The 27,500-nt window shown below is 43.3% G+C and overlaps 1 protein-coding gene across 7 annotated transcripts in view; it reads right to left on the bottom strand.

Moving 5' to 3' along the window:
• ccdc142 (coiled-coil domain containing 142) overlaps positions 1-27,500 on the bottom strand; it is a 122,119-nt gene that overhangs the window by 43,763 nt on the left and 50,856 nt on the right. For all 7 annotated transcript variants that reach the window (XM_088431534.1, XM_088431536.1, XM_088431533.1 and 4 more), the window contains 3 exons: positions 19,869-20,093; positions 10,313-11,469; positions 9,670-9,962 (listed from right to left, as the gene is read on the bottom strand). In XM_088431534.1, coding sequence (XP_088287660.1) covers positions 9,670-9,962; positions 10,313-11,469; positions 19,869-20,093 — 1,675 coding nt within the window. The remainder of the gene's footprint in view (positions 1-9,669; positions 9,963-10,312; positions 11,470-19,868; positions 20,094-27,500) is intronic.

Here is a 27,500-nt window from a genome sequence, read left to right as displayed (position 1 = left end):
TTCTTTTGGTGAATTTCGAAGCCGTTTCCTTATTGTCGATACTTAGAGCGCTAACACTTGGTGGCGGGTGACTTTCATGGTGTTCACAACCTGACATGTGCGTGCTCGCCATAAAGTCGTGCTTTGTCTTTGCCTGTCTGTGAAGTTTCCTCGGCTGTTTGTGTGCCTAGTTACCCGCCTGCAACTGCATCAGTTAACCGTCTTTACCCCTTTTCAGCCTGAGCCGTGTCGCTTGCGCTTCGCACGCGAACTTGGCTGGTGGCTATTGCCTGGCTCCCGCTGTACCGGCTGCGTTATGCACCCGTTGTGGTTTTTGCGCCGTGTTCCTCTCGCCGATCGCCGGCGTCTCGCCTACGCTCTCGGCCCAGTGTCTCCGGCTCGCAGCGGTTGCATTCCGCACCAGCTCTTGCCTTGTCATAATTTCTCGGTCTTACGGAGGGCCCTGTGCTGTGCTCCAGTTGTGGCTGTCGAGTTGTGCTGGCAGACTCACGGGATGAACGCTGTTTGCGTTGCCGTGACTCGGCGCACGCTGACACAGAGGTGAGTGTGGCCGGGGATGAGGTGACCGGTTCTTTGGAGTCCAACGAGACTAAGTCCGTGGCTCCTCCTATCGCGTTGGCAGTCTCCTTGCCGCCCGTTCGTAGACGTGGCGTGAAACGCCGCTCTGCCAATGTAGCTCCACCTGCTCCCTCTAAGCGTGATCACGCTTCAGGTCAGCAATGGGCCTCTGGATTAGAGGAGGAGGTTGCATATTTGCGTTCTCAATTGGAAGGGATGTCTGCACTGTTGCAGGAGCGCCTCCAGCCGAGTGCCCTAGCCGTCTTCTTTCTAAGGCGCTGTTGCACCGGACTTTTACAAGGATGTTGATGCCATTTCTATCTCTGCTTCAGACTCATGCTTCCGTGGGTCTGAGTTCGATTCTAGGGACTCTACTGTTGGTTCCCCTCCTTCTGATAGAGGTTCGTCCCTCACTGTATTGGGTGATGGAGACTCGCTTATGTCCCTTTTCTACGTCTTCCCAGACGGTATGCTGCTGCGGACGCTCGCTCTTCGGCACATGTGCCTACTGCGGGTGGCGTTCGTCCCACTGGTGGTTTTCGCTCTGGTCTCCGGCTGCCTGACGGTAGACCACTGGCAGTTGCCCCTCCGCCTCGCCCCCCCAAGGCCCCGCGACTCCGTGGGTCGTGGGACTGAGGTGTTGGGGCCGGCCGTCGGGTATTTTTCCCCTCAGCAGCTCAGGCTGTGGGCTGCTCTGGGGTCAGACCGCTGGGTGCTTTCCACTCTGTCCCAGGGGTACAGGTTGCAGTTCCGGCGCCGGCCCCTCATATAAAGTCGGGTCAGGGAGACTTATATCGCCGACCCGGCGAAGGCCTTGGCCCTCGATTAGGAACTTACTACTCTTCTGGTCAAAGGGGCCATCGAGCCTGTTTTCCATCCAAGCCTCAGCAGGGGTTTTTATTCCCCTTACTTCCTGATTCCAAAGAAGACAGGTGGTTTTTGTCCGATTTTGGACTTGAGAGGGCTCAATCGTTACCTCAAGAGGTTACCATTTCACATGCTAACGACCTCCGACGTATTGCGGTCGGTCAGTCTTGGCGAATGGTTCACGTCAGTCGATCTGACAGACGCTTACTTTCATGTCCCCATCGCGCGTCATCACAGACGTTTTCTGCGCTTTGCTTACAGGGGCGCCCACTGGCAGTTCCGGGTGCTTCCGTTCGGCCTCTCACTCTCACCAAGAGTGTTCACTCGCTTCGTGAAGGTGGCCCTTGCTCCTCTGCAGGCAAGGGGCATGAAAGTTCTCCCGTACCTGGACGACTGGCTGATCTGCGCGCAGTCTCGTGCGCAGGTAATCAGGGATACTACCGTGCTGCTTCGTCACGTGTCTCAGTTGGGGATCAGGGTGAACCTGTCAAAGTCTGCTCTGGTTCCTTCACAACAGACCACCTTTCTTGGGGTGTCGCTGGACTCCGTGACCATGCTGGCCCGTCCTTCAATTCAGAGAGTAGACGACATTTTGCGTGTACTGGAGGTTTTTCGACTAAACAGGCACATCCCTTTCGGACAATTTTTACGTCTACTGGGCAAGTTGACATCTCTCACTGCGGTGGATCCTCTGGGGCTCCTACACCTTTGTCCCCTACAGATGTGGTTTAACGGCTTCCGCTTGGATGCCAAGAGACATCGGCACCGATGCCTAATGGTGTCACGTCGCTGTCTTCTCGCATTGGCCCCATGGCGCCGGCGTGCTTTTTTTGGCCACGGGCGTGAGGCGGGGAGTGGTGCCATCTCGCCGGGAAGTGATTTGCACAGATGCCAGTCTATCCGGCTGGGGTGCCGTTTGGCAGCACAGGTTCGCTCAGGGGCATTGGTCGTCGGCGGATGCCGCAGAGCACATCAATGTCCTGGAACTTCGTGCGGTGCATCTGGCACTCATCCACTTCCTGCCGTTCCTTCGGGATCGGCACGTCCTGGTGTGGTCAGACAATACCTCGACAGTTTTCCACATCAATCATCAGGGGGGTACCAGGTCCATCAGGCTGCTGCTGGTCGCACACGACCTTCTTCAATGGGCGGCCGTCCCCCTAGCCAGTCTGCGGGCAACCTACCTTCCGGGTGTCCTGAATCAGGTTGCGGACTCGTTGTCTCGCGGGGTTCCAGCGCCGGGAGAGTGGCATCTGCATCCGGAGATTGTGCTGGCTATATGGGATTGGTTCGGTCAGGCGGAGGTCGACCTCTTTGCCATGCAAGAGTTGACTCACTGTCGCCTTTGGTTCTCCCTGATGGGAGGTCAACAGCCCACTGGGCCAGGATGCCCTGGCGCATCCTTGGCCGTTTTGCCTCCTGCACGCCTTCCCTCCCCTTCCCCTGTTGTGGATGGTTCTCCGAAGGGTAATTCAGGAGGGCCACACCCTGTTGCTGGTGGCCCCCTTTTGGCCGGCACGGACGTGGTTCCCTTCACTCCACAGCCTGTGCTTTGCCGACCCTTGGCATCTTCCAGCCCGGTTGGATCTGTTGTCCCAGCGAGAGGGGCAGGATTGGCATCCCCACCCTCATCGTCTTCGCCTGTGTGTGTGGCCTCTGAGGGGCCCAAACCGTTGCTGAGCTACTGCTCTGATTCAGTCAGGCGCACTATTGTCAACGCCAGGGCGCCTTCCACGCAGTTGTTGTATAACAACAGGTGGAAGTTATTTGTGTCGTGGTGCACGAAGCTTGCCACGGACCCAGTGACTTGCCCTATTCCTGTTGTCTTGGAATTTCTGCAGTCTCTCTTGGATAAGGGTCGCTCACCTTCCACGTTGAAGGTTTATGTGGCTGCTATTGCGGCCCGTCACACGTCGGTTGTTGGCGACTTGTTAGGACGCCACCCGCTTGTTTCTTCATTCATGAAAGGGGCCCGCCGTATCCGACCCTACAGTGCGCCGCGCACGTCTACCTGGGACCTGCACGTGGTGCTTGACTCCTTGTGCCGGCCTCCTTATGAACCCCTAGGTGAGGTGCCTCTCAAGTGGGTCTCTCTAAAGACTGCATTTTTGCTTGCAATTGTCTCGGCCAAACGAGTTAGGGAATTGCATGCCCTGCCTGTCAGCCCTTCCTGCATCAGGTGGCACCCTGATGGAGGCGCAGTCACTCTGTGGCCGAATGTCACTTTCGTTCCGAAGGTGCGATCATCTTCCTACGTCAACAAGCCTCTGCTCATCAATCGTTTTGTGCCCCCGCCTGGGGATGATGGGGTCTCTGCCGACCTCTTATGCCCTGTAAGGGCACTGCGTTATGTGGAGCCTACGGCATCGCTTCGTAAGTCGTCTCAGCTTTTCGTTTCGTACGGGGGTCCTTCCTTAGGCTCCCAGCTCTCCAAGCAGCGTTTGTCTCACTGGATCGTAGACATTATCACGCATGCTTACGGGGAATTGGAACTCCCCTTGCCTTCGGGAATCCGTGCCCATTCTACTAGGAGTGTCGCAACTTCTTGGGCTGTGCTGAAAGGGGTTCCATTGGAGGATGTTTGTGCTGCTGCTTCCTGGTCGTCACCTGGCACTTTTGCCAGATTCTACTATATGGATATTACAGTCCCCCACTGTCTGTCTGTGGTCCTGGGATCCTCAGGGGCGTCTATGTGATGTTGAGGTGAGTACCATGGTCTCCTCGTGACTTCGCTGTTATTCGTCATTCCGTGCTTTTAGCACAGACTCTGGCGGTCTGGAGGGGCGAAATAGAACGACAGTTACGTATGTAACAGCAGTTCTATGAGCCCCGGAGGACCGCCAGAGTTACTTGTCACTCGGACTCCCTGTCTCTGCGTTGTTCGCGCGAGTAGGTTCTGAGGGACAGACTGCCGGGTGACGATGCCTTTTATATGTCCCCGGTGTCATATACATGACGTTTTTGTTGGTATGCATTCGCGTCTTGCGCTTGCGCGAAGGCTTATTCCGTGCTTTTAGCACCGCCTCTGGCGGTCCTCCGGGGCTCCGCTGTTTTAGATATATATCTTTATGTTTAAAGCCTGAAATGTGGCAAAAGGTCACAAAGTTCAAGGGGGCCAAATAATTTCGCAAGCCACTGTATCGAGATTTAAAAAAAAACAAAAAACGCATTATGAACAATAAAAGCATAATTATGCTAATAGCAAAACTAACGATGTTGTACTCATTTATATGTAAACAAAATATTTGTAGATCATTTCATATGACAGTTAGAGAATTGAATATGTCAATAAGTCATAAGCAATAAGTATAAGTAATAAGCAACAGAATTAGTTTATGTATGCCCAGTTTTTGACAAGGGCAGCAACAACACGGCACATCACCACGTTTGGATTGACAACTCAAGCCAATTTTTGGCTCTGTTTTTGAGTTGTCATCACAAAGGCACTTATGATTTAGTTTTTTACTTTCAACTGCTCAGAATATTCAGTGACATCAGACCTACCTATATATATCTAGATTGAAAAAACACTAAGTTGCTGAGCGTTTTTAGACATAACAGAATTATGCTGCTAGCAAAACTATGCTGTCTATAAATATAAAATACATTAAAGTAAAGGTTTTATAAGCCCTACATACTAGTGTACGAGCTGGAAGCATCCACATTCAATAACATTCATTTTCAGTCATCCATTTTCTAGAATCGCTTATCTTCACAGGGGTCACAGGCTTGCTGATGCCTAATCCCAGCTGGCTTCCGGCAGTAGGCGGGGGATACCGTGACCTGGTTGCCAGCCAATTGCAGGGCACACAGAGACGAACAAGCATTCACGCACCCTATCACACCTAAGGGCAATTTAGTATGTCCAATACACCCTGCCATGCATGTTTTTAAAGTGTGGAAGGAAGCCAGAGTGCCCGAAGAGGCTGGTGGAGAACATGTAAACTCCACACAGGAAGGCCGGAGCAAGGTAGATTTGAACTTGTGAACTCCGACCTGTGAGGGGGACGTGCTTATTCACTGTGCCACTGAGCCTCCCCATTTTCAATCATCCATTTTCTATAGCCGCTTATCCTCAAAAGGATCACAGGCTTGCTGGTGCCTATCCCTGCTGGCTTCAGGCAGTAGGCAGGGGAAACCATGAACTGGTTGCAAACCAATCGCAGGGCACACAGAGACGAACAAGCATTCACGCACACAATTTAGTATGTCCATTACACCTACCATGCATGTTTTTGGAGTGTGGGAAGAAGCGAGAGCGCCCGGAGAGAACCCACACGGGCTCAGGGAGAACATGCAAACTCCACACAGGAAGCCCGGAGCCAGGTGGATTTCCACTCAAGTCCTTTTAGCTGTGAGGCGGACGTGCTATTTATTGCGCCACCAAGCCACCCCATTTTCAATCAGTGGACCAATGATCGTTGATGCTGACACAACAATCACTCCATCGTTTATTTATTTATTAACGTAATCATTCATTTATTCACTTATTTATTTTTTTTCTGCCCTGCCCACCGGTCACTAGGCAGGTTTTTGTAAAGACATGCCCTCTTAGCTGCAGACTGCAGATGTGCGCAAAGTTATTATTGAACGCTTGAAAACACCCACATCCAATAGAATTCATATTCAAACAATGGATGAATAGTTGATGCTTACACTTCAGTCACTAGGCACTTTTTGTCAGCACACTGACTCGTCGCATCACGCACACAGTCTGCATGTCATCTTCTAAAAGTACTTAAGTGAGCAGAAAGCAAAGAGCAAACACACTCTCAAGCAACACTTTTACAGACATTGAGGCCCACTTTTAAGGTTCTATAAATGTACAGCATGATTTTATTGGTCGGGCCGTTTGGGAATGGAGCAACAATCATACCTCCCTATTCAATAGTTTTGTTGACTCCTGATTTCAAAACAACATAAATTTGTGACGCTCCCTTCTCCTGGTTTGGAGAGGGGGCTATATGATGAGAGACCAAATGAATGCCGTCAAGCATTCCTGCATCCATCCACTGATGCGGGTTATGTTAGGATCGAAAGTTAAGGGGCTGAATGATTTTGCATGCCCAATTTTTCATTTTTTATTTGTTAAAAAAGTTTAAAATATCCAATAAACTGTGTTCCACTTCATGATTGTGTCCCACTTGTTGTTGATACTTCACAAGAAATTACAGTTTTATATCTTTATGTTTGAAGCCTGAAATGCGGCAAAAGGCATATGTGTATATATATATATATATATATATATATATATATATATATATATATATATATATATATATATATATATATATATATACACACCGTCGGCCCCCGGTTTACGAACACCCTCTTGTACGAACATTTAGACTTACGAGCGTGAAACGCGGAGTTTTTTGTCCCCCACTTACGCACAAACCTTTCGTCTTACGAACAATCCAACATGCCGGTCATTGTATTCGTACATATATTTTTCCTTGACGCTTGTCTCGGCAATGTTAAACGCTATTGCTCTTACAATGTCACAGTCACTGTTTCAGTCTCGGTGTCAGTCACAGAGTCAGTCACGGAGATGCCAATATGCTATTGGTCGATTAAGGTCACAGTCCTGGTCTCACTCACGGAGATGCTATTGGCCGAACGCCTTTATCTAGCTTGATGGCACAGCTGGTCGGGATGGAAGGAAGGAGAGAAAATGAGTGAAAAACGGAAGGAAGGAATGTTGTGAAGACTTAGCAAACTTTATCTGATAGACATGGCTTCTAAAATTGCAAGTGGCGGTAAAGGAAGAAGTAAGAGGATGATGACAATAGAAACCAAGCAGGAGATAATAAAAAAATACGAAGGAGGCACATGCATGGTTAACCTTGCTCGTGAGTATGGACGGAACCGCTTGGCAATCTTCTATGGGCAAGACTTTCCTTGCCGGGGGACGGACCTCGCTCGACAACAAAATGGAGAAGCTTCTTCTATTATGGATTAAAGAGAAGGAAATCGCCGGTGATATGTTTTAGTTTGAGAAAAGTTCTTGTTTAAGAAAATAAATAAATAAATTCTGCGTGTTGGTCTCTGCTCCCCTCCGTCTCCACTCAGCTCAAGTCATGTCGCCCCAGAGGAAAATGTCATTTATCCTTTGTATATCCATGTTAATTAATGTATCCGTACAGTAGATTATGGTACAAATTTTTAATTTGTGTGTAAATTCGTGACGGTTTTAACTATGATTTCACCACGCATTGTCAGTCAATGTGTACGTACAATTGATTTCGCTTTGCTACATAAACGAAATCATCTGCTCACGCATGCAACAGTAACGCTATTGCTCTTACAATGTCACAGTCACTGTTTCAGTCACTGAGATGCCGATATGCTATTGGTCGAACGCCTTCATCTAGCTTGATGGCACAGCTGGTCAGGATATGTATATGTGTGTGTGTATATATATATATATATATATATATATATATATATATAAGCTCCTTTTTTTGATTGATTTAAAAATCAATCAAACAAAGAGAGATAAAAAAAGAGATGAACATGAAAACACATTGCGCATAATTCATATATACAATCATAACTATATAAATAAAATCATATATGCTGTGTGCTGTATATAAAATGTACGTCACAAATTTACCCAAAATGTTATACGCTCTCTTATTCCATTTAGACATTTATATTTTTTAATATATTTTTAAAACTCTGAGCGCAGCCATTGCTTAACATTTTTTCAGTTCTATCAAATCATGAAGAAAAAGTTGCGGCTCATAGTACAAAAAGTAAAACCGGATTCGGTTGAAGTTGGGAAATTTTGTACAGTAAAATGTAAATAAAAACAAAATATAACACTCAACCCATATTCAATTGAAAACACTACAAAGACAACATATTTAATGTTCAAACTGATAAACGTAATTGTTTTTTTGCCAAATAATAATTAACTTAAGAATTTTATGGCTGCAACACATCCAGTAGAAGGTGGGAAAGGTGGCAAAAAATACAGAGAAAGCTGAGAAAAGCTCATCAAACACCTAATCACCTAACCTAAACATCCCACATGTGATCAGGCTAATTGGGAACAGGTGGGTACCATGATTGGGTATAAAAGGAGCCTCCCCAAACATGCTCAGTCAAGCAAGGATGGGTCAAGGTTCACCACTTTGTCCACAACTGCATGAGAAAATAGTTGAACAGTTTAAGAACAACATTTCTCAAAGCAAAATTGAAAGGACTTTAAGGATGTCAACATCTATAGTCCATAATATTGTCAAAAGCTTCAGAAAATCTGGAAAAATCACTGCACATTAGCGCCACGGCCGGAAACCAAGCCTGAATGACCGTGATCTTCTATCACTCAGACGGCACTGCCTTAAAAACCGACATGAGTGTGTAAAGGATATCACCAAATGGGGTCAGGAAATTTTCTGAAAACCACTGTCAGTAAATACAGTCCGTCACTACATCAGTAAGTGTGGCTTAAAACTCTACTGTATAAAGCCGTTTATGAACAACATCCAGAAACGCCGCCGGGTTCTCTGGGCCCGAGCTCATGTAAAATGGACTGATGCACAATGGAAAAGTGTTTTCTGGTCTGATGAGTCCACTTTTGAAATTGTTTTTGGAAACACTAAACGTCGTGTCCTCCAGACCAAAGAGGAATTGCACCATCTAGACTGTTTTCAACGCAAAGTTCAAAAGTCAGCATCTATGATGGTATGGGGGTGCATTAGTTCCCATGGCATGAGTGACTAACATTTCTGCGAAGGCAACATAAATGCTGAAAAGTACATCAAGATTTTGGAGCAATATATGCTGCCATCCAAGCGACTTGTCTTTTTCATGGACGACGCTGCTTATTTCAGCAAGGTAATGCCGAGCCACATTCTGCAAGTTACAACAGTGTGACTTTGAAGTAAAAGAGTCCAGGTTATTGCCTGGCCTGCTTGCAGTCCAGACCTGTCTCCCATTGAACATGTGTGGCGCATAATAAACAATTGTTTATATATCATAAACATCAAAATTGCATTTTGTTTTGTTTTTAGCTTTTCCATTTTTTGTTGATTTGTCGGTGACGGACAGTACATTGGTGCTGACAGGCTGACCACCTCTTGAAGTAAACATGTTTAAAAACTCACATAATAATTGAAAATTACACAAGAGCCTTTTAGCGTGCACAAGCCTTTCAATAATTACATAACCAGACAAATTTCAGTATGTTTGTTGCAATGGATTATGTCGTGTGATGTACAGAAAACATCCTCCTACTCGTCTTTGAGGCCTGGCTGATCATCTGTAGGACTTGGAAGATTCTGTGGTTGTCATGGAGGTTGATGCTTCCTGTACTTCTTCCTTTGTGTGGCACATGCATCTGCAGCCATAGTGCTTTGCTGCAGCAAGCCCACAGCAGTGTATGGTACTGTCCAAACAAATCATCGCACAACATTGACTGACCGAGGTCCAACCACTGAACGGAGTGACACAGCCGAGCACATTCACCCTCAGCTTTTTTGGCATCTTCTCGAACAGCCTCCTTGAGAACTTCATGACCAGCTCCTGAGCTAAAAAGAAGAAAAAATAAGGGACAAAAAGAACAGCATTGTGAATAACATCACAGTTGTGGAATATGAATTAGTCAATACAAGCCACCCATTTTAATCTTTCTCAAAGAGTGCTCATTTTGACACTTGCTGTCAACAGAAAATTACATCACAGTTCAACAGCTCAGCTTGTGAGCATCACATGATCATAGTCAATAGGCAGGTGTTTGTCAGGAAATTTGCCACATGGGAACATTTTCACAATTTATTGTTCATATAGAATGCAAAGCCCCAAAATCATACATTCTGATCCTCTCATCTCAAGGCATCTAAAAAGTATGATAAAGGCTGATAGAATATTATAAAATTACCTTTGATCGACTGCTAGCCTGGTGGTTATGTTCAAATCAACAATTTCCTGTTGAGTTCCTGCCATACGGCGGTCCCTAATCATTTGGCTTGGTTCAGCCTTCATATTTGATGGTAGAATGTCTCTTGTTACAGTTTGAGGAAACAGCTGTATAGGTGGTGTCAAAGAATGTGATAGCAGTGGAGCTATCAGATCATTAGAGGAAACAAGGACATGTAATAGAAGCTCAACTTTTGACTGGTCCTGTTGGCAAAAGGTCGACAGTGGATTGGTTGAAAAATGACAGAACGAGGTGGGTTGACTTGACTTCTGCAAATGTTGAAAGTTTCTTAATGGGCTGTTTTGGTCTACAAATGTATGTGCTGGACCTGTGTTGGAGGTAATGGAGGTTTGGCATTGAAAGGATGAGCTCTTCCATTGGGTGTCTTTGAAAAGGGACATTTTGTCCTTTTCTAAATCAGAACAATGCTGATGATTTTCCTCGTTAGTATTTTCCATATGAAATTCTGGAGTGCAAATATGGATGGTTTTAAAGTAGGAACAAGACTTCAAAAACCTATCCTGTAGCTGCTCCCAAGTTAACGTTGAGCTGAATCTGGACAGTAACCTGGCAGACATCTCCTGGCTTGTAAGGGATTTACACATGCATTGCTGAGCAGCCCAGAAATGGAGCTGATTGGCAGCTATGTTTCCATGATGTGTTGCCAAAATACTCAGCAGGTCTTTAACTGAGACAGCAACAGGCTGATGTCTCCGAATTTTTGTCAGACCGGTGTGGGAAACCTGTTGAAACATTTTAGTGCTCAGATGGGTTTTGCTGTGCTGTACTCTCTGCTCCTCCAATATCTTGTTATAAAGGTCTGTACAATTTAAAATATCTTCCATGACTTCCTTTGGTAGGTGGTGTAAATCAGACTTCCCTATGGCAAACAGAACAGCATGTACATAACGTTCCATTAAAATTAGCACTTGCAGAACAAGCAAGTCAAGAGCCTGCCTAATTTCTTCCAACAACACAGTCTGCTGGGCCAGAGCACGCCTGAGGTAGTGGTCAGACTGGATTTTTGCATGTAGACAAGACCAATGGTTGAGATGAATGCGGAACTCCTGGCACAGACGCACTAGATGAACCTTGGCAGATGTGCAGAGGTGGGGCGTCTGCAGAAGACAGAACAAATGTTGAACAAATGAAAACACAAACACATCATGATTTACCCTCATCACAAAATTATTTTTTTTTTTTATTAAATCTTGACATCAATAAAAGTTATGCTCAGTTTTGATTGGCACTTTGAGAGATGAAATATTCAAACCATATTAAACATATGGTTCTAGAATTACACTGCTTGATGTTGAAACATGTGCCCAATATTTTAATTCTTGTATGACTGAAGTAACCTTGAAATTCTGTAGATAACACTGACCTGTGTAAAACATGCCCCCATACAAATCACCTTTAAAAAAATATATATATATATCCGTGTGCTGTTTTGATTGAATGGTAAATTTAGCCATAGGGAAAAAAGAAATTGATCATTGTAAAACTAAACTCGAGAACATGTGTTTCAGCCAGTCTGCAATGGACAAGAGAGACAATGGTTTATTTTATTCTTAATTTGAAATTATTTGGGGATTGAAAAAAGAAAACAGCACCTTTTGATGGACAAAACTGAAGCTTGCAGCCAGAACATGGGATTTTTCTCAAGGCAAATGGTTACAAATGCATCAGTTAATAATAATAATAATAATAATAATAATAATAATACATATGTTTTATATAGCACTTTGCATGATACTCAAAGATGCTTTACAAAGGATAGTATATTTATGCACTCACACACCAGCGGTGGTAAACTATGCTATGTAGCCACAGCTGCCCTGAGGAAGACTGACAGAGGTGAGGCTGCCCTATTGTGCCTACAGCCCCCTCTGACCAGCCACTGGAGGCAAGGTGAGTGAAGTGTCTTGCCCAAGGACACAACAACAACTCTAACAAAGAAGGATTCGAACAACCGATCCTTCGGTTACTAGACAACCCCCTGTATAAAGTGAAAGGGGCTTACACTTTCACTTTTTTTTAATCCAAAAAAAAGAACCTTAAACGAATAATGTGTAAGATTTAGACCAGCGGTCACCAAACTATGGCCCGCGGGCCGGATACGGCCCGTCAGCACATTTGGCCCGGCCCTCTGAACAATACCAGAGACGCTATCGGATTTTTTTCCTATTTGGCCTCCAGAAAAAAAAATCCTAGGCCCGGCCCTGTCAAAGAGAGAATGGAATAATGGCGAAAAGGTTAAGTAAGAGAAAAATTGATTCAGAATGCAGGGTATTTAACCTGCAGTGGACAAACGATTATTTTTTTGTTCAATCCAAAGAAAAGGCTGTTTGTCTCATCTGTAAAGAGACGGTGGCGGTATTCAAAGAATACAATCTTCGCCGACACTATGAATCCCGTCACAAAGACAAGTACGGTAGCTTACAAGGCCAAATACGAGCAGACAAACTCTCAAAGCTAAAAAGTGGACTACTATCTCAGCAGAATACATTTGTACACCAAGCTCAGCTGAACCAGGCATCCGTTCGGGCCAGCTTTTGGGTTGCTAAACTGATAGCAAGCAGCGGTAAGCCTTTCACTGACGGAGAGTTTGTTAAGAAATGTATGGATGCTGTCGCGGAGGAGGTGTGTCCCGAGAAGAAGGATGGATTTTATGCCATAAGTCTGTCGGCGAGTACAATCACCAGACGCGTTGAAGAAGTAGTAGGAGTAGGAGTAATGTATATGCCCAGCTGCAGCAGAAGACGAAAGAATGACTTTTTTTCATTAGCACTGGATGAGAGCACGGACGTGCAAGACACAGCGCAACTGCTCATTTTTATTCGTGGAGTTAGCGCAAACTTTAAGATATGCGAGGAGCTGGCAGCCCTCCAAAGTCTCAAAGGGACTACAACGGGAGAGGATATTTTTGACAAAGGGTGCCAAACCATGGAGAACTTGGACCTGGACTGGTCAAAGCTAGCTAGCATCACGACTGACGGGGCTCCTAGCATGGTGGGCGAAACTCGCGGTTTAATAGGACGCATGAACCGGGAGTTGGAAAAAGGGGGTCTCAATTCACCAGCAAGCATTGTGCTGCAAAGTGTTGACGTTCTGTAATGAAGGTTGTGGTGTCGTGCATAAACTTCATCAAAGCAAAGGGACTTAAACACAGGCAGTTCCAAGAATTCCTGTCTGAACTAGAGTCTACGCACAGAGACGTGCTGTACTACACCGAGGCCCGATGGCTAAGATGGGGCAGAGTTTTTACGAGCTGCTACCCGAAATTAACGCAATTCTTCATTTAAAAGACAAAACGGTCCCAGAGCTGATCGACCCAGAATGGAAATGGCACCTCGCATTTTTAACAGACGTGACAGAGATACTTAACAGCCTTAACTTGCAGCTACAAGGCAAGGGGAAACTCATTTGCGACATGTATTCACACATAAAAGCATTTGAGGTGAAATTAGCGCTGCTTTTGGAACACGTGAAAAAGCGCAACTTCGTCCATCTTCCTGCTACCCAAAACCTGTCGACAGAGAACCCAGCGGTCCCGTTCCCAGCTGAAAAGTACGTGGAAGCACTGGAACTGCTGAAGGTGGAGTTCGGTGTGCGATTCAGTGAACTACATGTTCATGCAAAAGAAATCAGTCTTTTTCAGAACCCCTTTGTTGCCGACATTGATGAAGCCCAGCCTTCATATCAGTTTGAGTTGGCTGATTTACAGAACTGTGATGTTCTGAAAGACGCATTCAAGCCCAACAGTCTCATTGACTTCTATGCGACACATATCCAAACATCAAAAAACACGCAATGAAAATGTCCACAGTTTTTGGCAGCACGTATATCTGCAAGAAAACCTTTTCTCACATGAAACTGCTGAAAACTCCGATGAGATCAAGATTGACAGATGAACATTTGCATCAGTGCTTGAGACTGGCTGTAACTAGAATGGAACCTGATATTCAACTTCTCACCAGCCAGATGCAGGCCCACAGTTCACACTAATGAACATACATAGGTAAGATCACTTTTCTGACTTTAGTCATTCTGAGCATAAACAAATATAATCATAATAAAATCTACTGGGATAAAATCCATCTTTAAAACCATACTGGTAGTGAATGTATTGTGCTGTGTAGGTGCACTTAGTTCAGTTTCTCAACCTGCTTCCTTTGTGATTTTCACAGGGAAGTTGATGAGAGAGAGCGGCAAACAGCAGTGCTCTTACAACTGAGCTGAACTTTTATCTGTTAAGATTGTGCATGGCACAACAGAAAGTTAATGTTCGATGGCTTTTTTTCTATGAAGAACCCGAGAGAGTTATTTAGTTATTATTTATTTCCTGTTTTTTCTGTGAAGAACTCAGAGAGCGTTATTTAGTTATTTATTTCATTAATAGTGTTATTATTTGTTTCCTGACTTTTTTTCTGTAAAGAACCTGAAAAGGGTTATTTGGTTATGTGTGGCTTTCTGGAACACAATAAGTTTTTTAAGTTCCCCTACGATCGTCACACTTTTTCTGTTACAAATTGCCCCCCATCAGAGAAGGGAAAAGTTATGTGGCCCTCAGAGGAAAAAGTTTGGGGACCCCTGATTTAGACCTTTGTTCATTACGGACAGCAAGAGGTGCTGCATTTATCATCGTCCGTAGCTATAACAGACATGGCAGCCTCCGGAGGAGTGCCACCCCCATGTAATATCATTTAATGATAACTAGACCTACGATTATTATTAAAGCATACTGTTGGTCAGCAAGAACACATGTATTTGCAAGTTTTTGAAATTTAGAATCATTTAATGTATTCCTTTTTAATAAAAATCGGTCTAAATCTTAAACATTGTCCACTTAAGGCATATATTACTTGTTTATGTAATGGCCGGACATGGCGAGTGGAGGTGAGGAAAGAGGGGGACCCAAAAATGTATAAGTGGCTGTCTGTGACTTTCACACATACGCCTTCTGTATTGTAAACTCTCGAATAAATACCCCTCATGCGCACAAGTACGCATTATTGGGCTACACTATTTTCAACTATTTTCCGGAACTTTTAAACGTCAATAAACCCACATCAGCAATTAAAACTTGTTATACATGATGCTGTCAAAAATTTAAAATATTAATAATTTAAAATAAATATCCGTGAAATTTTAAGTAGTCCAAATTACAAATCGCTGTTTAATATAAGAAGAACATCATGCCTGTATGACCGCCATGTTGGATGTGTCTGCACTTACATCTTATCGCCTTCCTGTATCAACAAACACAACGTCTCTCGCTTGGCACGGAGATGACGATATTCATATTTATTTTATATCTGGATGAAGGACAAACTTACCCTCGCATTTTGTGCAAATTCCAGAGGGGACTTAAAATTAAGGCCCTACACGTGTACCACTCGGAGAATGTCTCGTTGTTTTGGAGGTCTAATGGCAAGGCTTGGGTCACGAGGGTCATATTTATTGAGTGGGTAAACATCTGCTTTGGTCCTGCCACCGAACACCACCCCTCTCCTCCAGCCTATAGACCAGCAAGTGATTGCCAACTTCAAGAAACTTTACACAAAGCATCTTTTCAGAAGATGATTTGAAGTGACAGAGAGAACTCAACTCACCCTCCGAGAATTATGGAAGGGGCATTTCAACATTGTTCAATGCCTGAAATTGATCGACAAAGCTTGGAGTGAGATTTACAAGCGCAACTTGAATGCCTCAAGGAAATATGACTGTGGTCAGCGTAAGATGAAGCCGTTGATGATCCCGCGCCTGAAGGTGATGTTAAAGAAATCATTTCACTCAGGAGGTCCATGGGGCTTGTTGTCGACGAGGCTGATGTGGATGACCTTTTCGAGGAGCACAAGGAGGAGCTTACGACTTAAGACTTGAAGGAGTTGAAGGCCATGCAGGTGGCCATCATTCAAGAGGAGCAGCACTCAAGTAGTGGCGAGGAAATGGAGATTAAAAAAATGACATCGGGAGAAATAAGTGGAGCGCTCGGTTGGTATGAAAACCTCATTCATTGCTAAAACCTCTAGATTAATTGAAAAAAAAAAAAACACCCAGAAAAGGTTCTCACCAGATGTTTTATGGATACTGTTAATGACAGATGCATGAGCCATTTTAGAAACAATTTGAGGAGTCGTCAGAAACAGGTTTCTTTGGATAGATATTTCTCCAAAAGATTTGTCAGAAAGCAAAAAAGATAAGAAGTGATTCTTGTAAAAAAGCTAGAAAAGAAAACGATTAGGTGCTAGAAAAAAAATTCTCATTTAAGAAAGGAGTTCTTGTCTAATATATATATATATATATATATATATATATATATATATAAGCATATATAATATGCTATAATATCGTGATGTTTTTACCTAGGGTTTTTGCACGCGTTGCACGCATTCACTAATTAACATAGGTTTGGATTGCCCGCCTTACGGTGAATTCGAGTTTTGATCCTAATCGCGGAACGGATTAATATGGGGTCCACTGTGTGTGTGTGTATATATATATATATATATATATATATATATATATATATATATATATTATTTTGGCTCATGTATGGTGTATCATGTAGTATCTGTTGAATAATAAATCAACAACAATGTTAAAGTCAGTCAACTAACATATAAACACTTGCCTAACTTTAATCTATGAATTTACTGTATTTTTAGCCAACATTAGCGGGTTAGCAACAACTACTAACTATAAAGTGCAACCTCTACACAAACGAACACAAACAGAATAAACACTCATCGCTTACTAAACATAGGCAGTAGCGTGCATTAACATAAATGATAATAAACTATAAATATGAGTTTACGTTGTCATTCACTATATATATATATATATATGCAGTAATCGATCTTTAATTCACAAGAAATTGTACAATGCAACCTACCTTGTTGTCAGTCTGCCTACCACTGGTTATTGTGTATGAAAAAGTTACTATATGCCACTAGAATCGGTAGATAGGTGTGCAGTGAACCGCTATTGCCATTTCATGTTCTTGCTATGATTCCAGATTTTTTTTTTAAAAACTGTGGGACGCTTTGTCCCAATAGCAGTGAAAAGGTTGTATATTAATCTTTTGATCTGCTCCAATAACACAATGTATCTAAAATGTGGTTGTGGGTTTTGCATGGATGTTTTTAGGTGGGATTAAAAGGATATTAATTAGATCAATTAATTACTGACTTTGATTAATTTAGCATTTTTATAATCTTATGATGGCACTAGTTACATCATATTTGCAGCCAGCCATCTCTGGCACCATACAAACTTGGTCTCAGAAGCAACCTGAAACTTCCTGCCTCAAATGGCATTTAAATGCAAGGTTGAAAGTTCAACATGTGGCAACAACTCGTAGTCGAACAAAAAAAAAAAAAAAAAAAAAAAGAATCTATGAGTGTTGGCTTTAGCCTAAATTGACTAGTAAAAAACAACAGAAAAACAATCTTCAAATTCAAACATCCCCTCCGCGGGCCGTCACCTTATCCTGGTGGAGGGTTTGCGTGCCGCAATGATTCTTGAAGCTAAGTTGTCTGGGGCTTTATGCCCATGGCAAGGTCACCTATGGCAAACAGGTCCTATGTGAGGGACCAAACTACGCACGGCTCACAGACCCTTTATGACGAGTAAAATACTTGGATCTGGATTTCCCTTCCCCGGAATTGGGTCACCAAGATCCCAATCTGACGCAAGGTCTGGAGGTGAGGCTACATGGCAAGTGCCTAGTGGTCAGGCCTGAACCCATGGCTCGGTAACCCAAGCGGTAACGTGGGTCCCCCTTCCCATGGGCTTACTACCTGAGAGAAGGGCCACACCTCTCTGGCAAAGAAGAAGCTGGTGTGTGATGCTGAGAGGTTTTGATTAGGTATAGTCAGACTCACCTCCACACACACCTTGGGCTCTGGTAACCAGTCCTCTCAAGAGGGATGAACTCTCTTTCACTTTGAAGTTGCCCGTGATGAGAGGCGTAGAGCAGGATGTGGTGCTGTTGCCTTCTTCAGGCCGTGACCTCCAGCTCTTACTGGAGTGGATCGCAACAGAGTGTGAAGCGGCTGGAATGAAGATCAGCACATCCAATTCTGAGATCATGGCCCTCAGTCGGACAAAGGTGGAGTGCCCACTCTGGGTCAGGGATGATCCTGCTCCAAGTGGAGGAGTACAAGTATCTTGGGGCCTTGTTCACGGATGAGGGTAGAATGGAATGGGAGCTCGACAGGCAGATCGGTGCAGAGTCAGGTATGATGCAGACCATGTACCGGTCTGTCATGGTAAAGAGAGTTTACAAGTCCATTTCTGATTTTGCATCACCTATGTTCACAAGCTGTGTGTCGTGATCGAGAGAACGAGATCCAGGATACAAGTGGCCAAAATGTGTTTATTTCGCAAGGTGTCCAGGCTCTCCCTTAGAGGGTGAGAAACTTGGTCATCTGGAAGGGACTCAGTGTCACGGCATTGCTCAATTGCGTTGAGATAGTTGCGTTGAGGTGGTTCGGGCATGTCCCACCGGGAGGGGGCCCCGGGGATTGACCCAGGACACACTGGAGAGATTATGTCTCTCAGTTGGCCTGGGAATGCCTAAGGATCCTCCCTGAGGAGGTAGAGGTAATGGCCGGGCAGAGCGAAGTCCGGGATTCCCTGCTGAGGCTGCTGCCTCTGCGACCCGATCCCAGAATAAAGTGCAAGTTAATAGATGGATGGGTGGATGGACGTATGGAAATTCAAACATAGGAGAAATAATTAAAGAAGTGAAAATACAGCTACCTATTTGTGATGGTAGGTTAATCAATCTGATCGAATAACAGATGTGAATGCTCTCATGACTCTCAATACCGGAAAATGTTGGTAATTCAATTGGTTCATTAATCGAACAACGTTTCAATATGTATCGCTCCAAGGAATGTTGAGCTCACCCTTTTGCATACCTTTTCTTGACATAAGTATTGACATAATGTTAGACATAATGCTAGAGAAAGATGAGTATGGCATTTGCACTGAAAAAATAAACGTTGGGACCCTTTTGTGAGGGTTAACTGAGGGTTAAGTCAATTATTTTTTGCAATACATCTCCAAGGAAAGAGAAAACCACACTCACCATGCCACCTCTAAATATGATTATTTTCTTTAAAAGTTGTTTAAGTGTGACTGAATTGATGTTTTTAAACACAAATAAAGGAAAACAATAGACGTTCAACAACTGTACCTTTAGATTACCATGAGTACTGTAGTACTACAAGAAAAACATAACCAAGTGCATCAGAGTGCCTGAAATTTTTAAAAGATCCTTCTTTCATTCTAATTACATTCCACATGGCAAAAACAAAGTCTTTAATACCTACGAACTATGTCAGCAACATTAAGAAAAGTTAAATGAATAAATGTTTTTGTGAATTGCTTTGCGAATGCATATGGTTCCATTAATACTCAATTCATAGTGTGGTATGCAGCCAAGAATGGTTAAACTAAAACTCTAACATACCAATATCCATTTTCCATTTTATACATACTGTACCTGGTTAGATGAGAGGTGTGACTTCCTCAATTGACCCTCAAGCAGGTGGCCCACTTTACATATATACGCAGCAGTTCCATGAGCCCTCCTGGTGAACTCGTGGATAAACAGCAACAGCGACCTCTGCTCCAAGAGCCGCCACAGAGCTTGGTAGTGTTTAGGCAAGAAAGCCAAAGAGGGCATGAGAAGACTGCCACCTGATGCAGTTCTACCTTTGATACACATCTTGAGAAGGATTGGAGAAGAAAACAAGGATTCAGACCAAGTCAAAAACAAGGTTTTAATCTTAAATTGCATGCCCATTTCATTGGTTTTATATTTCTATTTGTGAATGTATTTCAGTTTTTTAGAATGCATTTCAGGTTTTAATTCATCAAATTATGAAAACAAAGACCAAACAGTTTCATGTAAAATATTCCAACTGTCTATTAATTCTATGTTCCCTTTCACTCACAGGGCACAGACGCCCACAACTGTTGATTCTGAAGGCCTCCGGCTTATTTCATACAGCCCAGAGACACAAGTTAGCTGAATGAATAACCGGCACTAGGCTGGACTATTACAACACACATAGCATACTTAGTCTAGGTCACTGCAATCCACACACTGTTTCAATACCTAATGCTGAATGCCCTAATGATAAGACTTCTGCTGAGGTGGTGTGGATTAAGGAAAAGAGCCCTGCCTCTTTAATCAGTAAGACTAGTGACAAAGTGCCTAGGCGGAATATTAGTATCAATACGCGCGCTGTAGTCATCAACAATCGAATTCCTACTTTACTAACATTGCGAAGAGGTTTTAATTACTCAAAATACAGAGCAAGCCTGTCAGAGAAATCTCAGAAAAGAAGACTAGGACAAGCCTAGCTGCTTAAACAGCAAAAAGAGTAACTCAGACCAGCCAAGATTGACTTTTCTATGCCGGGCATAGGGAAATGGCTTGGGCAAATGTAACTCGTGGGTCTTCCAACACTAGTTTTTCACTGCCCAGCCGTCCCCCCCTGGCTTTTATTGAGTAGAAGCATAGCAGATTACAAGACACAACAAAAGAGCCAGCCGGGCGCCACCGGCAGCTGGGCCAAGGTCCCGGCTCACACTTTCGTGCGTCAACAGCTCTATCTAAGGACAGGGTCAAGATGAACTAGGATTGCATAAATGGGTAACAATGAACTAAGCACATAATGATAACAACCTAATATATGATTCCCTTCACAAAGCCCCAGCCATAAAAATCTTGTTGGTATTAGTACTACCAACACGAGGACTCAGAATAGTCCGGGAAAAATGTCCCAGTTTAAATTCGGCTTCATAAATATTAGGTCACTCCCTTCAAAAGCCCTTCTTGTAAATGATCTTATTACAGATCAAAATCTTAACGTGCTTGGTCTCTGCGAAACCTGGCTAAAACCAAATTAATTCCTACCAATAAATGAGGCCTCACCCGCAAACTTTGTGGGCTCACATGTTGCCCGTCCTTGTAAAAAAAAAAAGGGGGGGGGGGGTGTCGCCCTCATTTCAGAATCTCATTTTAGGCTTGGCACGAGCACGAGTCACACTTTCAAGACATTTGAGGCTCTCTTTATGCGATCGAGCTCCTCACCACCATTCTATGTGGTAGTTATTTACCGTCCTCCTGGCCCATACTCTGGATTCTTAGATGAATTCCCTGAACTTATGGCTGACTTAATAACTCACACAGATAATATATTAATTATGGGTGACTTCAATATTCATATGAACTCCCCATTAGAGTCACTTACTGTAGCTTTTCAAGCAATAATCGATGCATTTGGTTTTACACATTTGAAGTCCTAGCTCAGTGTGGTCTGTTGTCCACAACCAAGGCTTTAAGAGCCGTGATATTAATTCTTCAACCACTGCTGCACTTTCTGAATTACTGCCTTCCGCAACAGCTGCCTTTCCGTCTTTCACTGGCTCAGTCGATAAGCTCGCGAATGAGTTTAATTCGGTTCTTTTAAATTCCCTAAACTCTATTGCGCCGCTGAAACTTAAAACTCGTCCGAAGCGGCACACTCCATGGTTTACGGAGGAAACGCGTACGCGTAAATTGTTAAGTAGACAACTTGAGCGTAAATGGCGAACAACTAAACTCAAGGTTTTCCGTCAGGCCTGGTGCGATAGCTTGCTGAAATATAAAGAGGCTCTTAGGTTAGCAAAAACAAATTACTTTTCCAAAATGATTAGTCTTAATAAAAACAACCCAAAATATTTATTTGAGACGGTAGCGCAGCTAACACAGCAGCAGCAGGTTAATCATAATTCCCTCCATTCAGCACACGCTTTCATGCAATTCTTTACTCAGCGGATTCAGCTAATAAGGGAAGAAATAAAAAAGGCAGCCCCGCTCACCACCTCGACTGTAATTGTTGATGCTAGTTCGGACAATCAGGTTCATGAAAGTCTGGCTACTCTGTCCCAGTTTGATTTAGTATCTCTGGAGTGTCTTACACAACTGGTTAATGCAGCAAAGCCGACGTCCTGCATGCTCGACCCGCTTCCAGGCAAACTCGTCAAAGATTTATTCCCGGTCTTAGGGTCATCTGTCTTGAATATTATCAACCTGTCACTCTCCTGTGGCATTGTACCTGAGACTTTTAAGACGGCCGTCATTCAACCATTACTTAAGAAACCTCACCTAGATCCTGAAGATCTCTCTAACTATAGGCCAGTGTCACACCTTCCGTTTATCGCCAAAATTCTTGAGAAAGTTGTAACACAACAGCTTAGCAATTTTATGATAGACAACAATAGATTTGAACTCCTTCAGTCAGGTTTTAGGGCCAACCACTCAACTGAGACAGCCCTAGTAAAAGTGACGAATGATCTTCTCTTAGCCTTGGATTCCAACATCTCATCAATATTATTACTGCTTGATCTTAGTGCCGCATTTGACACTATTGATCATCATATTCTTATAGAACGTCTTAGATCATGTGTTGGTATCTCGGGATCAGCACTTTCTTGGTTCAGATCTTACATCCTGGGAAGGACGCATAGTGTCTCTTATGGTGATGCGATCTCTGAGTCTTTCTCCGTCTCATGTGGTGTCCCGCAGGGGTCAGTACTTGGTTCCTTACTGTTCAACATCTACATGATTCCTCTCGGCGATATTATACGCAAACATGCTATTAGTTTTCATTGCTATGCTGATGATACCCAACTCTATATGCCCTTAGAAATAACAGATCCGTGCAAGCGCAGTAAACTGGAGGCTTGCCTTGCTGAGATTAAACAATGGATGTCTTCCAATTTTCTGCTTCTCAACCCTAATAAAACTGAGATGTTATTTATTGGCCCTGCTCATCATCAGCACTTGCTTAAGAATACCACGCTGAACCTAGAAAACTGCATTATTTCCCAAAGTAGTTCTGCAAAAAATCTCGGCGTGATATTTGACTCAACTCTCTCCTTTCGAACACATATTAATAACATGATAAGAACGGCGTTTTTTCACCTCCGCAATATAGCTAAAATTCGCCCTATTCTTTCTCTTAGCGATGCAGAAACATTAATTCATGCATTTGTTACGTCGAGCCTAGACTATTACAACATTGTTTTCTGGACTTCCCATGTCCTACATTAAAAACCTGCAGTGTGTACAGAATGCAGCAGCGAGACTATTGACAAGGACGAGAAAGTTTGATCATATTACTCAGATTCTAGCTGACCTGCATTGGCTTCCAATACATGTGAGATGTGATTTTAAGGTGCTGTTAATTACTTATAAAATTTTACACGGTTTAGCTCCTTCCTATCTTGTCGACTTAGTATCACCTTATGTTCCGTCCCGACAACTTAGATCGCAAAATGCCGGTTTGCTATCGACCCCACGGGCTAAAAAGAAGTCTGCGGAATCAAGGGCATTTTCCATTCGCGCACCAGTACTATGGAATGCCCTACCTATGGAAGTTCGCGCAGTCACCTCAGTAGAAATCTTTAAATCCCGACTAAAAACACATTTATACTCAAAAGCATTTAGTTAATTTAGCCTGTCTGTAGCCTTCTTCTTTTTTCTTTTTTCCTGCCCCCCTCTTCCGGCTGGGAGAGGGGGCTAGCTAGATGGTGAGGGTTGACTTGACCGCCTCCATTGGGTCCTGCGCTGGTCGACCATCACGGGTTAGGAGTTTGGCCGTTTGCAGTCCACCTGGCTGGAATGTGGGATGGTTCCTGCCCAATGGCTTTGCCTGCTGTCAAGACATCACTGCACTATATAGCACAATATGTTTTCTGTAATTTATGTTGTTTCTGTGTCTGGTACATGCAGCATCCACTTCAACCTGTGGGCCTGGAAGGGGGCTCCTCCCACCTGTGGTCCCTTCTGGAGGTTTCTGATTTTCCCCAAATTGGGGTTTTTGAGTTTTTCCTTCCCCTTCTGGGAGCTTTGACAGGGGATGCTGTTGTGTACCCTATACTGAAAAGATGTCTCTGTACGACCTCTTTTCATTCTGTGAAGCCCTTTGAGACTTCGGTGATTTAGGGCTATATAAATAAAATTTGATTGATTGATTGATTGAAGAGATCCAGTATAGTATACATGATTCTCATAGAAAATTTACAGAAATATGGGTACCCTTTATCAACTACCTCAGGCAGAGCGGAACTCGAACTGCAACAATAAAGGATTAATCTGTGGACTCTGTCTCAATCTGGACTGACATCTTGAATTTTTTTCTTTTGTTCTTTTTATGGCGCTTGCGTACTAAGAGCATCGAACTTCATGCATTATCTGTATACGTATTTGTACTGGCAGTGTTCTTTTTGTTTTTGTGTGTGAGTATGTTGTTAAATTGAAAACTTGAATTAAAAAAGTATCAAAACATGTAAAAAATACATGTTACAATTGGATCTTTGCACAATAAATGAGAGTTGTGCATTGAGAAAGTATAAAACAAAGAAAGGAGTAAATAATAAAAATGATGGTAATGTTCCTTTTAGCTGCTGTCCTTATAGCACAAATTCATCAGCTGCTTTGTGGTCGGCGCTACTTGCATCACCATGCCGAACAACAGAGTGAATTCCAGTCCTCTTTTTGAAGTTCTCAAACCACACACGCGATACCTTCAACTCATGTTGTTATTTCACAAACGTTTCCTCCCCAGCATCCTCATTCACGAGATCATTAAAAATGACAATTGTCTATTTGCAAATAATTGCCTCGATCACTATGTCACCAGTCATCTCTTTCTCCTTTATCCACACGAGCAACAGCCTCTCCATCTCATCGTTCACTGCTGACCTCCTCTTCGAAATTATAGAAAGGCCTTTGGAAGGAGTCATAGCTCTTATTGCTAACTTTTGTTTTAATAATGTGGCGATTGTAGATAAATTACGGACATATTCTTTGACGAGATCAACCAAACGCATCCTTTTTTTCATACTTTTCAATTATCTGCTGCTTTTGTATGGACAAAAAAGGTTTCTTCTTCGTTTCTTTTCTCCATCGTCACTTTCTTGGGATCCATAATGAATACTGAAAAAGTACTGTATTTTTTGGACTATAAGGCGCGACTTTTCCTGATTTGAGCCCTGCGGCGTATAGTCCAGTGTGGCTTATCTGCTGGTTTTTTCCCACCGGTCAAGCAAATGTGTGTGTCTGCTCAAGAAGTCAGTTTATGGAACAACTACTAAATAGAACTGCAACGATGGCAATGGCTGAGCTCAAAAAGTTTTAAAATATATTATTAAAAATATTTTTTAAAAAGTGTCTAAATTGAGTTAAGAATATTCTGCCCTTCAGAAGTGCAGTACCACCTTAGTTGTTGGGAGATTTTTACATAGACTTAGAGCACCCTCTTCTGGTCACTTTTAAATATTGTTTTTCTCAGTGGACATGAGTTATCCAATGTGGAAACATACAAAGACCACAGGTTAATGTTGGAGGATTCTTAATTAGGGCCCGAGCAGCTACCGCTACGAGGGCACTCGTTTTTCTACAGATCATTATTATTATATTATTATTATTAGGGCCCAAGCAGCGACCGCTGCGAGGTCCCTTTTGTTCCTGTCCAGATTATTATTAGGGCCGAGCAACGACCGCTGCGAGGTCCCTATTGTTCCTGTCCAGATTATTATTATTATTATTATTATTATTAGGGCCTGAGCAGCGACCGCTGCGAGGTCCCTATTGTTCCTGTCCAGATTATTATTATTAGGGCCCAAGCAACGACCGCTGCGAGGCCCCTATTGTTCCTGTCCAGATTATTATTATTAGGCCCCGAGTAGCAACCGCTGCGGGGTCCCTATTGTTCCTGTCCAGAATATTATTATTAGGGCCCGAACAGCGACCGCTGCAAAACAATGCAAATAAAAATGGCTCTGCAGCACCACCTAAGGTTGAAAAAGTGCAGCCGGTCCCGGCCCGTTTGACCTAGAGCTACGGACATTTTTAGGCATATGTAGGACCGAGAGACCTACAAAAAGACAGCGCCAGCCATGTGCTCAGATGTACAGAAAAAGTTATGAATTTTTGAATGTGCATTTTTGGCCCATTTTTGCACGTTTGCAGGTCCCAAACTGCTTCTTGTTTCTCCTAAACGCTTTACCCAATCGCCTTCAAATTTGCTGTGGTGCATTATCAGACATAGGGGCATACTGGGAAAAATTTAGTGAAGATCCGCCGACATATATGACAGGGGCGGGGCTTCAAATTATGTGTTCAATTTTTCCTTCGCCAAGAGTGACAAAAACCTTAATGAATCTGATGTACAAGCTTAAAAAAATCTAAAATTTCATAGACACATGGAGACTAATGCCTTTAACACCTTTGAAAAAAATATTTTTAAATAGCTACTAGCGCCACCTAGTGGTTGATAAAAATTTAATTTTTGAAGTTTCATGTATTGTGCTCAGTCTGGTTTATGTAAAATAAATGAAAATTGGTCAGAACACCATGAAAACATGGAATATTAAGGTTTTAAAATTTTATGACTTCGATAATGGGCGTGGTCTGCACGCCACCTCAAAGTCAGATGTCTCGCCAAAACGAAAAAAGTGGCTGCAATTGGCCCTAAAATGGCCTTATGAGTGGAAAATAGCCTCTCACTCCCGGCCCGTTTGACCTACAGCTACAAAAATTTGTAGCCTTATGTAGGACCTCGAGCCCTAAAAAAAAGTCAAGGCGAGCCATATGCTCGGATGTACAGAAAAAGAGTTATGTATTTGTGCACTTTTGGCCCGTTTTTGCTTGTTTGCAGATCCCGAACTGCTCCTTTTTTCTCCTAAACGCTTTACCAATAAACTTTAAATTTGCAGTGGTGTTTTATCATACTGGGAGGAACAATTGTTCAAATTTTTCTGAAGATCTGCCATCAAATATGTTGCGGGCGGGGCTTCATATTATGCCTTTGATGTTTACTTCGCCACATGTGTCACAAACCTTTATAACTCAGCTGTACAAGCTTCAAAAAATCTGAAACTTCACAGACACATGAAGACTCAAGCCCTTAACAAATGTGATTAATACTTTCTTCAATTGCTTATAAGGCCACCTAGTGGCAAACAAAAAGGTCAGTCTGATGTCTCGCCAAAACGAAAAAGGTTGCTGTATTTGGACCCAGGTGGTCTTAAATTAAGTATGACAAGCTTCTAGAAAGCCCCGCTGGCCTCCACCAAA

The sequence above is a fragment of the Hippichthys cyanospilos genome, chromosome 13, assembly GCF_059441005.1.
Source record: "Hippichthys cyanospilos isolate Australia breed blue-spotted pipefish chromosome 13, RoL_Hcya_1.0, whole genome shotgun sequence".
Classification (NCBI taxonomy): Eukaryota; Metazoa; Chordata; class Actinopteri; order Syngnathiformes; family Syngnathidae; genus Hippichthys; species Hippichthys cyanospilos.
Note: the sequence above shows the minus strand (reverse complement) of the source record. Positions and strands in the feature narration are given on the sequence as shown.